General features: G+C 39.3%; 1 protein-coding gene across 10 annotated transcripts in view; it reads left to right on the top strand.

Annotated features, from left to right (window-relative positions):
• Positions 1-12,323, top strand: part of TASP1 (taspase 1) — a 307,910-nt gene that overhangs the window by 39,767 nt on the left and 255,820 nt on the right. For all 10 annotated transcript variants that reach the window (XR_005782143.1, XR_005782144.1, XM_040447716.1 and 7 more), the window contains one exon: positions 2,146-2,266. Coding sequence is in view for 8 of the 10 variants with exons in the window: in XM_040447716.1 (XP_040303650.1) it covers positions 2,146-2,266 (121 nt within the window). In the remaining 2 variants the exon portion in view is untranslated. The remainder of the gene's footprint in view (positions 1-2,145; positions 2,267-12,323) is intronic.

Genomic DNA, 12,323 nt, shown 5'->3' with positions numbered 1-12,323 from the left:
GTGAGACAAAGCGTGAGCGGGGGAGGGGCAGAGAGAGAAGGAGACACAGAATCTGAAGCAGTCTCCAGGCTCTGATCAAGGGGTCAGCACAGAGCCTGATGGCGGGGCTTGAACCCATGAACTGTGAGATCATGACCTGAGCCGAAGCTGGACACTTAACCGATTGAGCCACCCAGGCCCTGTGAGGCTTCTGTCAATCCTATTACATTGATCTATATGTCTGTCCTTAGCTACATGCTTATATCACATCGTCTTTTTTTTTTTTTTTTTTTATTTTTTTTTTTTTTCAAGGTTTATTTATTTTTGGGACAGAGAGAGACAGAGCATGAACGGGGGAGGGGCAGAGAGAGAGGGAGACACAGAATTGGAAACAGTCTCTGAGCCATGAGCCCAGAGCCTGACGCGGGGCTCGAACTCACAGACCGCGAGATCGTGACCTGGCTGAAGTCGGACGCTTAACCGACTGCGCCACCCAGGCGCCCCATTTTTTTTTTTTTTTTTTAAGTTGTTCCATGTCCAATGTGTGACTCAAACTCATGACCCCAAGATGGAGAGTCACATGCTGCACTGACTAAGCCAGCCAGGCACCCCTATATTACCCCTATATTGCTGTATACCTCTTGATTGCTGTATTTGTGTAGTAAGTTAAAAAAAACCTAGAAGTGTGAGCCCTCCAATTTTGTTTTTTTCTTTTCAAAGTGGTTTTGGTGGTTCTGCATCCCTTGCAGTTCCCTATGAAGTTTAGGATTAGTTTGTCAATTTCTGCCTGAAAAAAGGCAGGTAGGATTTGATAGGTGAATGTGTTGAAGCAGATCAGTTTTGGAGAATATTACTCTTAAAGCTATTAAGCCTTCTGACCTATAAACATGGCTGCCTTTCCATTTATTTAGGTATTCTTTAATTTTTTTCTCAAGATGTTTTTTAGTTTTCAGTATATAAATCTTAAAATTATTTTTTTGAATTTCTTCCTAAGTATTTTATTCTTTTTGATGTTATTGTAAGTGGAATTGTTTTCTGAATTTCATCTTCATATTGTTCATTGCTAATGTGTAGAAATATGATTGATTTTTGTACATTAATCTTGTATCTTGAAATCCTGTTGAACTTATCAGTCCTAATAGTTTTTAGTCAAGTCCTTAGGACTTTTTATTATCTTCAACTAAGAGGTAATTTTACTTTTTCTTTTCCAATTTAGACACTCATTATTTCTTTCTTTTACCTAATTGTTTTGTCCAGAATATCAAGTATAATGTTAAATAGAATTGACAAGAGTGAACTTTGCTATATTATTCCTGATCTTTAGGGAATACACAAATAATTTTTTGTTAGAAAATTCAAATCATAGAAATAAAATTTACCATTGATCTTCCAAATCTTTCCTTCTCATCCCTCTCTCCTTGGGGGGCTTAACCAGCAAAACACGGTGTATTTATCTATATTTTTATATAATAAAAGCATAGGTTTGCACATGTGTTTTTTAAAAAATATTCAGTTTTTCACCATTAGTTATGATGTTAACTCTGGACTTTTTGTAGATGCCCTTTATCATGTTAAGGAAGTTCCATTCTGTTTCTAGTTGAGTGCTTTTCTCATGAAAGGGTATTAGATTTTATCAAATGCTTTTTCTATGTTTATTGGTATGATCCTTTTTTTTTTTTTTTTTCCTCTGTATTAACATGGTGTATCACGTTAAGTTTCACATATTAAACCAAATTTACTTTTCTGGGATCCCTCTTATTCATGGTGTATAAGACTTCTTTATGTTTTACTGCATTTGGTTTGCTACTATCTTCTTGAGGATACTGTGTCCATATTCTCAAGATATATTCACCTGTAGTTTTCTTTCCTCATTGATGTCTTTGTCTTGTTTTGGAATCAGGGTAGTACTGGTATTGTACAATGAGTTGGGAAGTATTCTTTCCCTTTCTAGTTTTTGGAACAGTTTATAAAGGACTGACATTAAATTTTATTTAAGAATAACTATATTTTAGGGGCATCTGTCTGCCTCAGTCAGAGGAGTATCTACAACTCAGGGTCATGAGTTTGTGCCCCACCATGGGAGTAGAGATTACTCAAAAAAATAGATAAAAAACTAAAAAAACCCCACAAACTAATGACATTTTGATTTTTGTTTTTATCTCTTAGGATTCTCCATTTACAAATGCAGGAATGGGATCTAATCTAAATCTCTTGGGTGAAATTGAATGTGATGCCAGCATAATGGATGGAAAATCCTTAAATTTTGGAGCTGTTGGAGCACTGAGTGGTATGTGGACATTATAACACACTATCTCTATTCTTTAAAGAACTATGAATATTAAGATTTGATGCCTCCTAAAGACTTAGTCAATCCAGTGTTTTCTACCATTCTTGCTAGGAATAGTGTTGAAAATAAATTGTCTTCTTTTCCTTAATTTAAAACATGAAAATCTTAGGTGTGAATAGTTTTAAAGAAAACAGTGACAGAAATACAAACTTGGAGGAGAGGGAAGATGGCGGCGTAGGAGGACGCTGGGCTCACCGCGCGTCCTGCTGATCACTTAGATTCCACCTACACCTGCCTAAATAACCCAGAAAACCGCCAGAGGATTAGCAGAACGGAGTCGCCAGAGCCAAGTGCAGACGAGAGGCCCACGGAAGAGGGTAGGAAGGGCGGCGAGGCGGTGCGCGCTCCACGGACTGGCGGGAGGGAGCCGGGGAGGAGGGGCGGCTCGCCGGCCAAGCAGAGCCCCCGAGTCTGGCTTGCAAAAAGCGGAGGGGCCTGACGGACTGTGTTCCGACAGCAAGCGCGACTTAGCGTCTGGGAGGTCATAAGTTAACAGCTCTGCTCAGAAAGCGGGAAGGCTGGAGGACAAAGGGAAGGAGAGCTGCTGAGCCCCCTGACAACAGAGCTCAGTTTGGTGGGGAACAAAGGCGCTCGCCAGCGCCATCTCCCCCGCCCATCCCCCAGTCAAAATCCCAAAGAGAACCAGTTCCTGCCAGGGAACTTGCTCGTGCTCCGCGCAAACACCCAACTCTGCGCTTCTGCGGAGCCAAACCTCCGGCAGTGGATCTGACTCCCTCCTGCTGCCACAGGGCCCCTCCTGAAGTGGATCACCTAAGGAGAAGCAAGCTAAGCCTGCCCCTCCTGCCCCCATGCACCTTGCCTACCCACCCCAGCTAAGACGCCAGATCCCCAGCATCATAAGCCTGGCAGTGTGCAAGTAGCCCAGACAGGCCACCCCACCCCACAGTGAATCCCGCCCCTAGGAGAGGGGAAGAGAAGGCACACGCCAGTCTGACTGTGGCCCCAGCGGTGGGCTGGGGGCAGACATCAGGTCTGACTGCGGCTCCGCCCACCAACTCCAGTTATACACCACAGCACAGAGGAAGTGCCCTGCAGGTCCTCACCACGCCAGGGACTATCCAAAATGACCAAGCGGAAGAATTCCCCTCAGAAGAATCTCCAGGAAATAACAACAGCTAATGAGCTGATCAAAAAGGATTTAAATAATATAACAAAGTGAATTTAGAATAATAGTCATAAAATTAATCTCTGGGCTTGAAAACAGTATAGCTGACAGCAGAGAATCTCTTGCTACAGAGATCAAGGGACTAAGGAACAGTCACGAGGAGCTGAAAAACGCTTTAAACGAAATGCATAACAAAATGGAAACCACCACGGCTTGGATTGAAGAGGCAGAAGAGAGAACAGGTGAACTAGAAGATAAAGTTATGGAAAAAGAGGAAGCTGAGAAAAAGAGGGATAAAAAAATCCAGGAGTATGAGGGGAAAATTAGAGAACTAAGTGATACACTAAAAAGAAATAATATACGCATAATTGGTATCCCAGAGGAGGAAGAGAGAGGGAAAGGTGCTGAAGGGGTACTTGAAGAAATAATAGCTGAGAACTTCCCTGAAGTGGGGAAGGAAAAAGGCATTGAAATCCAAGAGGCACAGAGAACTCCCTTCAGACGTAACTTGAATCGATCTTCTGCACGACATATCATAGTGAAACTGGCAAAATACAAGGATAAAGAGAAAATTCTGAAAGCAGCAAGGGGTAAACGTGCCCTCACATATAAAGGGAGACCTATAAGACTCGTGACGGATCTCTCTTTTGAAACTTGGCAGGCCAGAAAGAATTGGCACGAGATTTTCAGTGTGCTAGACAGAAAAAATATGCAGCCGAGAATCCTTTATCCAGCAAGTCTGTCATTTAGAATAGAAGGAGAGATAAAGGTCTTCCCAAACAAACAAAAACTGAAGGAATTTGTCACCACTAAACCAGCCCTACAAGAGATCCTAAGGGGGACCCTGTGAGACAAAGTACCAGAGACATCACTACAAGCATAAAACCTACAGACATCACAATGACTCTAAACCCATATCTTTCTAGAATAACACTGAATGTAAATGGATTAAATGCGCCAACCAAAAGACATAGGGTATCAGAATGGATAAAAAAACAAGACCCATCTATTTGCTGTCTACAAGAGACTCATTTCAGACCTGAGGACACCTTTAGATTGAGAGTGAGGGGATGGAAAACTATTTATCATGCTACTGGAAGCCAAAAGAAAGCTGGAGTAGCCATACTTATATCAGACAAACTAGACTTTAAATTAAAGGCTGTAACAAGAGATGAAGAAGGACATTATATAATAGTGACAGGGTCTATCCATCAGGAAGAGCTAACAATTATAAATGTCTATGCGCCGAATACCGGAGCGCGCAAATATATAAAACAATTACTCATAAACATAAGCAACCTTATTGATAAGAATGTGGTAATTGCAGGGGACTTTAACACCCCACTTACAGAAATGGATAGATCATCTAGACACACGGTCAATAAAGAAACAAGGGCCCTGAATGAGACATTGGATCAGATGGACTTGACAGATGTATTTAGAACTCTGCATCCCAAAGCAACAGAATATACTTTCTTCTCGAGTGCACACGGAACATTCTCCAAGATAGATCATATACTGGGTCACAAAACAGCCCTTCATAAGTTTACAAGAATTGAAATCATACCATGCATACTTTCAGACCACAATGCTATGAAGCTTGAAATCAACCACAGAAAAAAGTCTGGAAAACCTTCAAAAGCATGGAGGTTAAAGAACACCCTACTAACGAATGAGTGGGTCAACCAGGCAATTAGAGAAGAAATTAAAAAATATATGGAAACAAACGAAAATGAAAATACAACAATCCAAACGCTTTGGGACGCAGCGAAGGCAGTCCTGAGAGGAAAATACATTGCAATCCAGGCCTATCTCAAGAAACAAGAAAAATCCCAAACACAAAATTTAACGGCACACCTAAAGGAAATAGAAGCAGAACAGCAAAGGCAGCCTAAACCCAGCAGAAGAAGAGAAATAATAAAGATCAGAGCAGAAATAAACAATATGGAATCTAAAAAAACTGTAGAGCAGATCAACGAAACCAAGAGTTGGTTTTTTGAAAAAATAAACAAAATTGACAAACCTCTAGCCAGGCTTCTCAAAAAGAAAAGGGAGATGACCCAAATAGATAAAATCATGAATGAAAATGGAATTATTACAACCAATCCCTCAGAGATACAAACAATTATCAGGGAATACTATGAAAAATTATATGCCAACAAATTGGACAACCTGGAAGAAATGGACAAATTCCTGAACACCCACACTCTTCCAAAACTCAATCAGGAGGAAATAGAAAGCTTGAACAGACCCATAACCAGCGAAGAAATTGAATCGGTTATCAAAAAGCTCCCAACAAATAAGAGTCCAGGACCAGATGGCTTCCCAGGGGAGTTCTACCAGACGTTTAAAGCAGAGAGAATACCTATCCTTCTCAAGCTATTCCAAGAAATAGAAAGGGAAGGAAAACTTCCAGACTCATTCTATGAAGCCAGTATTACTTTGATTCCTAAACCAGACAGAGACCCAGTAAACAAAGAGAACTACAGGCCAATATCCCTGATGAATATGGATGCAAAAATTCTCAATAAGATACTAGCAAATCGAATTCAACAGCATATAAAAAGAATTATTCACCATGATCAAGTGGGATTCATTCCTGGGATGCAGGACTGGTTCAACATTCGCAAATCAATCAACGTGATACATCACATTAACAAAAAAAAAGAGAAAAACCATATGATCCTGTCAATCGATGCAGAAAAGGCCTTTGACAAAATCCAGCACCCTTTCTTAATAAAAACCCTTGAGAAAGTCGGGATAGAAGGAACATACTTAAAGATCATAAAAGCCATTTATGAAAAGCCCACAGCTAACATCATCCTCAACGGGGAAAAACTGAGAGCTTTTTCCCTGAGATCAGGAACACGACAGGGATGCCCACTCTCACCGCTGTTGTTTAACATAGTGCTGGAAGTTGTAGCATCAGCAATCAGACAACAAAAGGAAATCAAAGGCATCCAAATTGGCAAAGATGAAGTCAAGCTTTCGCTTTTTGCAGATGCCATGATATTATACATGGAAAATCCGATAGACTCCACCAAAAGTCTGCTAGAACTGATACATGAATTCAGCAAAGTTGCAGGATACAAAATCAATGTACAGAAATCAGTTGCATTCTTATACACTTACAGTGAAGCAACAGAAAGACAAATAAAGAAACTGATCCCATTCACAATTGCACCAAGAAGCATAAAATACCTAGGAATAAATCTAACCAAAGATGTAAAGGATCTGTATGCTGAAAACTATAGAAAGGTTATGAAGGTAATTGAAGAAGATTTAAAGAAATGGAAAGACATTCCCTGCTCATGGATTGGAAGAATAAATATTGTCAAAATGTCAATACTACCCAAAGTTATCTACACATTCAATGCAATCCCAATCAAAATTGCACCAGCATTCTTCTCAAAACTAGAACAAGCAATCCTAAAATTCATATGGAACCACAAAAGGCCCCGAATAGCCAAAGTAATTTTGAAGAAGAAGACCAAAGCAGGAGGCATCACAATCCCAGACTTTAGCCTCTACTACAAAGCTGTCATCATCAAGACAGCATGGTATTGGCACAAAAACAGACACATAGACCAATGGAATAGAATAGAAACCCCAGAACTAGACCCACAAACGTATGGCCAACTCATCTTTGACAAAGCAGGAAAGAACATCCAATGGAAAAAAGACAGTCTCTTTAACAAATGGTGCTGGGAGAACTGGACAGCAACATGCAGAAGGTTGAAACTAGACCACTTTCTCACACCATTCACAAAAATAAACTCAAAATGGATCAAGGACCTGAATGTGAGACAGGAAACCATCAAAACCTTAGAGGAGAAAGCAGGAAAAGACCTCTCTTACCTCAGCCGTAGCAATCTCTTACTCGACACATCCCCAAAGGCAAGGGAATTAAAAGCAAAAGTGAATTACTGGGACCTTATGAAGATAAAAAGCTTCTGCACAGCAAAGGAAACAACCAACAAAACGAAAAGGCAACCAACGGAATGGGAAAAGATATTTGCAAATGACATATCGGACAAAGGGCTAGTATCCAAAATCTATAAAGAGCTCACCAAACTCCACACCCGAAAAGCAAATAACCCAGTGAAGAAATGGGCAGAAAACATGAATAGACACTTCTCTAAAGAAGACATCCGGATGGCCAACAGGCACATGAAAAGATGTTCAGCGTCGCTCCTTATCAGGGAAATACAAATCAAAACCACACTCAGGTATCACCTCATGCCAGTCAGAGTGGCCAAAATGAACAAATCAGGAGACTCTGGATGCTGGAGAGGATGTGGAGAAACGGGAACCCTCTTGCACTGTTGCTGGGAATGCAAATTGGTGCAGCCGCTCTGGAAAGCAGTGTGGAGGTTCCTCAGAAAATTAAAAATAGACCTACCCTGTGACCCAGCAATAGCACTGCTAGGAATTTATCCAAGGGACACAGGAGTACTGATGCATAGGGGCACTTGTACCCCAATGTTCATAGCAGCACTCTCAACAATAGCCAAATTATGGAAAGAGCCTAAATGTCCATCAACTGATGAATGGATAAAGAAATTGTGGTTTATATACACAATGGAATACTACGTGGCAATGAGAAAAAATGAAATATGGCCTTTTGTAGCAACGTGGATGGAACTGGAGAGTGTGATGCTAAGTGAAATAAGCCATACAGAGAAAGACAGATACCATATGGTTTCACTCTTATGTGGATCCTGAGAAACTTAACAGGAACCCATGGGGGAGGGGAAGGAAAAAAAAAAAAAAAGAGGTTAGAGTGGGAGAGAGCCAAAGCATAAGAGACTGTTGAGAACTGAGAACAAACTAAGGGTTGATGGGGGGTGGGAGGGAGGAGAGGGTGGGTGATGGGTATTGAGGAGGGCACCTTTTGGGATGAGCACTGGGTGTTGTATGGAAACCAATTTGACAATAAATTTCATATATAAATAAAAAAAATAAATAAAAAAAAAGGAAAACAGTGACAGTTTATGTTCAACTTTTTGTTAGAGTTTGATCATTCTCCTTCATTCCCTTGAGGTTATAGACATGTAACATGTGAGTTAACATGTTCTATTAATTTTATAATTTTTGAAGTACACAAATAATATATTTCTTGTTAAGAAATTCAAATGATACAAATAAAATTTACCATTGATCTTCCAAATCTTTCTTTGAAATCCCTCTCTCCATGGGGGGCTTAACCAGTAAAATATAGTGCATTTATCTATATTTTTATGTAATAAAAACATAGTTTTGCACATGTGTTTTTTAAAAAATATATGTATATGTGTGTATATGTACATTGTATGTGTTTTTTTCTTATACAGGATGTCTCAGATTTTTTCCCACATCAGTACATATAAGATATATCTAATATTTTGCAGTTCTTTTATTAAAGCGAAATATACATGAAATGCACAGATTTTAATTAGAAAGCTGCATGAATGAATGAGTGAATTAAAAATTATTGTCAAGTTAGCTAACATACAGTTTAGTTTTGGCTTTAGGAGTAGATTCCTGTGATTCGTCACTTACATACAACACCCAGTGCCATCCCAGCAAGTGCCCTCCTCAGTGCCCATCACCCATCCCCCCACCTCCTCATCCCCTCAACCCCATCAACACTCAGTTTGTTTTCTGTATTTAAAAGTCTCTGTGATTGTGCCTCCCTCTGTTTGTAACTTATTTTCCCTTCCCTTCCCCTGTGGTCTTCTGTTAAGTTTCTCAAATTCCACATATGAGTGAAATCATATGATATCTGTCTTTCTCTGACTTATTTCACTTAGCATGATACCCTCCAGTTCCATCCACGTTGTTGCGTGGCAAGAGCTCATTCTTTTTCATCAATCAGTAGTATTCCATTGTGTGTGTGTGTGTGTGTGTGTGTGTGTGTGTGTATACATATATATACACAACATCTTTTTAATCCATTCATCAGTTGACGGACATATGGGTTCTTTCCATGATTTGGCTATTTTAGCGCTGTTGTAACGGGATTCTCGCATAGAGAGTCACGACACCGAGGCTTTTCTTCCCAGGAAGCAACTTTATCAGTGCCGGCATGGCTCGGTTGGATTTGTACCTGAAGAACTGAACTCTCAACGCCACGTGGCATAGTTTTTTATGTATTTTCTACTTCTTTGTCTCCCATATATGGTAACACACAAACATGCAGTTTGATTAAGTGATCTCATGATACAAGGTCATGAGGAATGTCACATATGCATATAGCCAGGTTGCCTTGAAGTTGTTTTTTTTTTTCCATAGGGAAGGAAACATTGGGGTGCATGTGCCCCTTCGAGTCAGCATTTTTGTATCCTTTGGATAAATTCCTAGTAGTGTAATTGCTGAGTCATAGGGTAGTTCTATTTTTAATTTTTTGAGGAAGACTGTTTTCCAGAGTGGCTGTACCAGTTTGCATTCCCATCAACAGTGCAAGAGAGTTTCCCTTTCTCCATGTCCTTGCCAACATCTGTTGTTTCTTGAGTTGTTACTTTTAGCTACTCTGACCCATGTGAGGTGGTATCTCAGTGTGTTTTTTTTAATTTTTTTTTTTTAATGTTTCATTTTTTTTTTTGAGACAGAGACAGAGCGTGAGCAAGGGAGGGGCAGAGAGAGAGCAAGACAGAGAATCCGAAGCAGGCTCCAGGCTCCGAGTGGTTGGCACAGAGCCCTACTCAGGGCTCGAACTCACAAATGCGAGATCATGACCTGAGCCCAAGTCGGATGCTTAACCGACTGAGCCACCCAGGCGCCCCTCAGTGTGATTTTAATTTGTATTTCCCTAATGATGAGTGATGTTGAGTATCTTTTCATGTGTCTGTTTACCATCCGTACTTCTTTGGAAAAATGTCTATTCATGTCTTCTGCCCATTCCTTCACTGGGTTGTTTTACGGGTGTTGAGTTTGATAAGTTCTTTGTTGATTTTTGATAGTAACCCGTTATCTGATATGTCATTTGCAAATATTTTCTCCCATTCCATCGGCTTCCTTTTAGTTTTGTTGATTGTTTCCTTTGTTGTAGCTGCATGAATTTTTAAATGTACATAGCCATGTAAACCATTACCCAGATCAAGATGTAAAACACTTCCATGTCAAAATACAAAACATTTCTATAATCCCAGAGGGAGTCTTTATGCCTTTTTCTTGTCCATATCTCTCATACTCTGCTCCTACCTTCCCTCCTTATCCTCTTCTCTCCTAATTGTGACTTTAAGCACTGTAGATTAATTTGCCTCTTACTAAAATTTACATAATGAATCATACACCTTTGTGTCTATTTTTTGTTTGTTTGTTTGTTTGTTTTGCTTAACACTATGCCTATGATATTAACCCATGTTTTGTGTCATAGTAATTTTTTCTTTTTATTACTTAGTAGTATTTTATTGCGTGAATATATAATAACTTATTTATTCTCCTTCCCGTGATAATTTGAACTGTAAAGAATAAAGCTCCAATGAATATTCTTGTACATGCCTTTTGACAGACATGTGTACTTAATTCTCTTGGGTATTACCCTAAGATTTGGAGTAAATAAGTTTAGGTGCATAATATACTTTGCTTTAATAGTTACTGTTAGACAGTTTTCCAAAGTAGTTTTTACAGTCTCTACTCCCGCCAGCAGTGTATGAGCATTTTGGTTACTCTACATCCAGGCCAACATTTAGTATTGCTATTCTTTTTAAATTTCATCTGTTTTGATATCGGTGCAATGACATTATTGTTTTGATTTGAATTTCCCTGGTGACTAACAATACTGAGAACCTTTTGATATACTTACTGGCCTTTTAGATATTCTTGTTGCATAGTGTGTGTTCAAATGTCTTTTGCATATTTTGTATTGGATTATCTCTTTTTATTGATTTGTTCAAGTATTGTATATATTTTAGATACACACCCTTTGTCTGATACCTGTATTATGAATATCTCTTTCCAGTCTGTGGATCACCTTTTCACTCTTTAAATGCTATCGTTTGATGAACTGAAGTTTTAAATTCTAATGTTTACGTTACTAATCTTTTATGGTTATTTAAAAAAATATTTTATTTAAGAAATCTTTGTCTACCCAAAGTTCTGAAGATCATCTCCATTGTTTTCTTTGTTCTATTTTTTTTTTTAAGTGAGCTCTACACCCCAAGGTGGGGCTTGAACTCATGACCCTGAGATTAAGAGTTGCGTGCTTCACCAACTAAGCCCGCTACGCATCCTCATTAGTTCTGTTGTTTTTTACTCTTCACGTTTAGCTCTCTTATCAAGCTCAGATTAATTTTAGTGTATGTGAAATAGGAGCTGACATTAATTTTTTTCTACTTACGGATATCCAAATGGTTCATTGCCATTGTCAATAGAAAGGACAGTGCTTTCCTCACACAGCTGTGTTGGTAAATCAGGTGACTGACTATGCATGCAATGGCTTGTTTCTGTACCCTTGATCTATTCTATTGTCCTATTTATTGCCAGTGCCATACTGTCTTGATTACTGTAGCTTTATATTCTTTATATCTGGTAATATATTTTTATATTATTCATATCTGGTAGTATGAGACTTCCAACTTCCTTTTTTTCTTTTTTTTATTTGTTTAAAGATTATATTGGCTATTGTAGGTCTTTGGCCATTTTCGTAAAAATTAAAAAAAAATTTAATGTTTATTTATTATTTTGAGAGAGAGGGAGACACAGAGTGTGAGCAGGGGAGGGGCAGAGAGAGAGGGAGACACAGAATCTGAAACAGGCTCTAGGCTCTGAGCTATTAGCTCAGAGCCTAATGCGGGGCTCTGACTCACAGACCTCGGGATTGTGACCTGAGCTGAAGTCGAACACTTAACCTACTGAGCCACCCAGGCACTCCATTTTCGTAAAAATTTT

This window comes from Herpailurus yagouaroundi, unplaced genomic scaffold (assembly GCF_014898765.1).
Source record: "Herpailurus yagouaroundi ecotype Mexico unplaced genomic scaffold, PumYag 196, whole genome shotgun sequence".
Classification (NCBI taxonomy): domain Eukaryota; kingdom Metazoa; phylum Chordata; class Mammalia; order Carnivora; family Felidae; genus Herpailurus; species Herpailurus yagouaroundi.
Note: the sequence above shows the minus strand (reverse complement) of the source record. Positions and strands in the feature narration are given on the sequence as shown.